We start from the raw sequence: 5,155 nt of genomic DNA, 5'->3' as shown, positions 1-5,155 counted from the left end.
TGACTAGATGGGAAAGATTATGTCTTTAACATATGTGTACAAATGAGAGACAAACCTGTAATCTATTGAGTGAGTCCTAGAGATGACTGGCAGGATGTAGGTTTTATACCTCTACAAGGTTAAAGTTGATATGATTTCCATGATTTACTGACTTGTTTGTATTTGACAAGTGTGTTGATGATTAATGTATTGGTTGTGATTGATTTATAAGTACTTGATAAATATGACATGTTAGAAAGGGAGGTAAGTATTATTATTCAATAGGGCATATTAGGAGGGTGTTTGTACTTTTATATTCTATATTCAAATAGTTGTGGGGTCAATTTTGCTCCCTCTAGCTTAAGAAAAGGAAAAAAGAGAGAGAAAAGGGGGAAAGAGAAGTAAAGCAAAACCCAGGGTAGCTGTAATGATTATTTGGTAATTTTTGTGGTGCAAAACAATAAAAATTGTAAGTGTAGCTGAAAGGTCATTGTGACATATGCAAAAGTTTCGGGATTTAGCCGGTCTCTCCTCAAAAACCCAAGGGGCGCAGCCATCGGCGAGAGAAACAAATCCTCGCCTGTCATCTTTCCTTGCACATCAATCCGTAGGCAAACCTAAAGGTGCATGCAATTTTCAGCTCATTCTCTATTCTTTTATATTCTGATTCGATCTCATTAGTTCCATACATTTTTACTATCAGTAATTTAGTCGGCAATCTTATTTCTCCCACGATCTCGTTCCATAATATTTGTTGATAAGCATATCGTGTACTGGTAAGTATGCGTCAACGAGATTTAACTTTTTTAGGGGGATTTGCTTGCTATGATTTGGTGGTGTGTGATAAGGGTTTTAGTTTCTGATGGTTGCTTCGTTTGACTCAGCAATGGATGATGGTTCTTTCTCTGATTTGTGATCTTGGTTTGTCTCTGCCTAGTCTGATCTGTGGAATAGAACAGTAACTATCGAAGCAGCCGTTTGATTTTACTTTTGGGTGTTTGAGGGAAATTGCTTGTTGATTCTTCTTTGTTGTACATTTGAATAGAAATGATTATGTTTTGTAGCTTAATGAAAATGGTAATTGGTAGATCGAGTAGTTTTAATTATTTATAGGTTTCTGGTTGATTGGTGTTGGACAGTATCGAAAGAAGAAAATTTATTTTGGGGTTTTGGAGTCGCAGCTTTCTTATTCTAGCCACATTTAGAGAGCATCACTTTTTAGCTGTGTGTTAGAAGCCAAACTAAAGCTCCATTTAATCATATTTTCTTGGCTGGGTGAGCTTCTTGTTGGTTTTCTGTGTAAGTGAGTGTACCATGTTTATTCCATATAGCTGACCCAACTAGATTGTGATTTGAGGCATAATTTGTTTTACGAATCTATATCCGTTTTATCCGTTTGAAAAATAATGATCCTTTTCTCAATTTGGAAATAGTTTAATTTGAACTTCCATTTTACCATGTTTAAGACCACAAGTTCCAAAAGTCTTTCTTTCTTAAATTTTGTGCTAAGTTCAACAAGTTTTCAAAAAAAATTAGAATTGAGGAAGTAGTGTGTTCGGTTGGGGTGGAAATATGAGGGGTTGTAGGAGTTTTTATTTCTCTCCTTGATAAGGAAGTTATTGAGGAGGGATGAAAGTGGAGGAGTGTAATGCCTTCTCAGTGTTAAATCTTTGAACCTTTTAAAATGTGGATGGAAATGTAAAGTATGGCACTTTTATTTCCCGTCCAACCACACCAAACTATTGGAAGTTTAATATTTCACCTCTCCATTCCCTTATAGAAATTAAGCTCTCATAAATATTACTAGTAACTAAGCATTGGATATGGGATTATTTAAGAAGAAGTTCTTTGTAAAAGGTGATACTGGAGAAATATGGAATGCAAAATCAATGGTGCACTAAGAAGTATGGACCTGTGGGGGTTGGATAATGTAAAGATTTTAGAAGGTTGCAGTCATATTTTGTTGAAAGAATTTCCTATTAAGAATTTTTCATGACAGTTGGCTTGGTCACACTCCACACAAATATGAGTTCCCTATGTTATACAGCATAACTAGAGGGAGATTAGTTGCTAGCCCAATGTAGAAGTAGTACTGTCTTGAACAAAGATTTCATCACAGGGATTTTGGGTTTATTAGAGTCTTAAGAGACATGCAACGCACCTTTAGAAAAAAAGGATGAACTGATTTGGAAAAAGGATAAGAAGGGGAAGTTCACAGTCAAATCTTGGTATGACTTATGAGTCACTTTTGGAGGAAGAAGGGCCTAAATCCCCACCCATGGCCATTTAAGCATATTTGGAAATGTTTAGCCCTACCAGAGTTGCCTCTTTTGTATGGATTCTAGCTCACAATGCTTTGCCTGACACGAGATAGATTGAAGAAAATAGGTTTTAGCTCTGCCTGTTCTAGCTCAGGCAATAGATGTTATCTCTGTGAAAAAGATGAAGAAACAGCTAACCTTCTCTTCCTGCAATGTACTGTCACAACACAATTATGGGGGATTAATTTTCAACATAATGCCTGCTCTGGACAATGCCAAGAACAACGGAGGAGCTGCTCATTTTTTGTCAGTGAGAAGAAGGAACAATGATCTGCTAAAGATTATTCTGACAGTCCCAGCATGCATTTGATGGAGCATATGTGGAAAAAAAGAAACAAGAGATGCTTTGAAGGAATCCATAGTTCTGTTAGGAAGTCAAACATATCCTTAAACTTTAGTGTTGACTTTTGCTGATGAAAATATACTTTACCTTTTCAACCCAAAAAAATTTAAGCTTGGAAATGTTGTATAATATTTTGTTGTTGCTCTCGAATTTGGCAGAAAAAAATGAATAGTATATTTCTTCTCTAATTAACTGGTCATATTTTTTAGATGTTTAATTTTGACGTCCTCTATTTCTGTATCTAGGAATTTTGGGGAATTGATGGCGTCAAAGATTCAACAACTGCAATCTCAGGCATGCCAAGCTTCAAAATTTGTTGCCAAGCATGGTACTGCCTACTACAAACAGTTGCTAGAGCAGAACAAGCAGTACATTGTGGAGCCACCCACTGTTGAAAAGTGCAACGAGTTGTCCAAGCAGTTACTCTACACTCGCCTTGCAAGGTTATATTCTCTCCCACTTAATTTTGTGCCATGTTTTTGTAATTAGCTGGGATGAAGGTACTTGGATTTGTTGGTTTAATTTTCACATGAAAACCAGTACCAGTGATTTGGTTTCTAGTCTAATGGGGATTTTAGCTTTGACCCTTCCTCATATGAATTAGGTGCGCACAATGCAATTTTTGGTGTCTTCCAAATCACTACTGGCTTATAAATTTGTTTTTGTATGCTACATAAATGTCTAAGTGAAGGGACATGGGTAGTGGATCCATATAGCCAACCTAACTAGCTTGGATTGTGCTGCAGTTGCTGCTGTGTGCTATACAGAAATACAGAGTCTTTGCTCAAAAATTAAATAGGTATAGTCCTGAACTTGTCAGTTCATCTAGGATTGTTTGTCATTAGTTGAGATATCGAAGTGCAAAAGTTTTGTTCATTATAGTGGCAGTGTAACTTTTTATACAAGAATAGTGGAAAGATAAAGCTGGTGCTGTTATTAATTCTCTTAATGTGAAACAACTAGGTGGATTGTTTTCCTTCCATACTATGTATTTGAATCTTGCTCTATCTGACATGTTAACTCACGTGCAATGCAAATCCCTGTTATTTGTGCCTTACCATAGGATGAAATAGACAGAGGAAAGTTATATGGTGTTATATTTGGCTTTACGCTTCAAATCCAACCACTATACGAGATTTTGAATGTTTTCTTTTAGTAGATATGATTGAATTTACATGCTTGCTGCATAATGTGCTATATCTAATATTTCTGTTTGAATCCTCAAATAGCAAGCAGCATATGAGCAAAGTAGTGTGCATATTTAAATGACACTAATGTTTACAATAACCAACTGGAAACATTGTGCATGATCGTTTCTTAAAGTTCTTTTTGTGTGTGACAGCATTCCTGGCCGTTATGAGGCATTTTGGAAGGAGCTTGATTCTGTGAAGCAAATGTGGAAGAATAGAAAGGAGTTGAAGGTTGAAGATGCTGGAATTGCAGCGTTGTTTGGTTTGGAGTGTTTTGCATGGTATTGTGCTGGTGAGATAATAGGAAGAGGGTTTACATTCACTGGTTACTATCCTTGAAATATCAAACCTTATGAAAATTGACCAGTTGTAAGGGCTCTCCGTCTTTACAAGGGTGATCTGAGTGACATGAAAGCCGTACAAGATTTTGTTTCTGAAGCTGCAATGTCAGTTTTTACATTATGCCGCAAATAATCTGCCCACTCCGTCTTCCTTGGCTTAACTTGAAAACTTTGTAATAGTGAATTTAAATTTGCTCAAAGTATACTGCTACATGTGACAGTATTTGTTCTTATTAATTAGTTGGCTTCTATTTGGAAGGTTGACTAGCTCATGTTTTGCAGAAAAAAATTATTATGGGTGAGGCGCGCATAGTGTCAGTTGTGTGAGGTGTTTTTTGGCTGCCGTTTGTATATTGTGGGGCCCATATTGTACTTGTCTCATTTCCTTACTTTTTCTCTTTCCATTTTAATCTTTTCTTATACTTCTTTTTTTCTTACTTGCATTTTCTTTGTTTGCTTGCCAACTCTCTTTGTAATTTTATTTTAATAGAAAGAAACTTTAGAACTCACCGACGGATATATATATATATAATAATATATCAGATGAAATTAAATTATTATTTTTTAAATAAATTCAAAGAGATTGAAGATAGTGAAACTAAAATAAATAAATTGAACTCTCACAAAAATGTAAAAATTCATATAATCAACCAATTGAGCTACTAAAATTCATTCGGTATTATTTATTACAAAATTCACAATTTAATTTTAATTATTTAAATTTTAGTCATTAATTTAATTTTTGAGATTTTCAATTTTAACCACCCAATTCTTAATTGCCTTGTAACTCTTCTTAATACACTCTATTTTAATTATCTAAAATAAATAATAATTCCGAAAAAATATTTTAAATAATATGAGACGGAGGGACCACAAGTTTGTATAGAACCTTTTCTCAATTAATAAATGCTAACATAATGTACATTCTCACTAGTCACTACGATAAATAATTTAACTAATGAAATAATTTATATTTTGTGT

General features: G+C 34.7%; 1 protein-coding gene across 1 annotated transcript; it reads left to right on the top strand.

Annotated features, from left to right (window-relative positions):
* Positions 1 to 545: 545 nt before the first annotated feature.
* LOC102598959 (uncharacterized) lies at positions 546 to 4,584 on the top strand. The gene is given in 3 exon segments (NM_001287980.1): positions 546 to 602; positions 2,889 to 3,086; positions 3,986 to 4,584. Coding segments are annotated over 2 exon segments (369 nt in total). The 5' UTR covers positions 546 to 602; positions 2,889 to 2,904; the 3' UTR covers positions 4,173 to 4,584.
* The last annotated feature ends 571 nt before the right edge of the window (positions 4,585 to 5,155 follow it).

This window comes from Solanum tuberosum, unplaced genomic scaffold (genome assembly GCF_000226075.1).
Source record: "Solanum tuberosum cultivar DM 1-3 516 R44 unplaced genomic scaffold, SolTub_3.0 scf00138, whole genome shotgun sequence".
NCBI lineage: Eukaryota > Viridiplantae > Streptophyta > Magnoliopsida > Solanales > Solanaceae > Solanum > Solanum tuberosum.
Note: the sequence above shows the minus strand (reverse complement) of the source record. Positions and strands in the feature narration are given on the sequence as shown.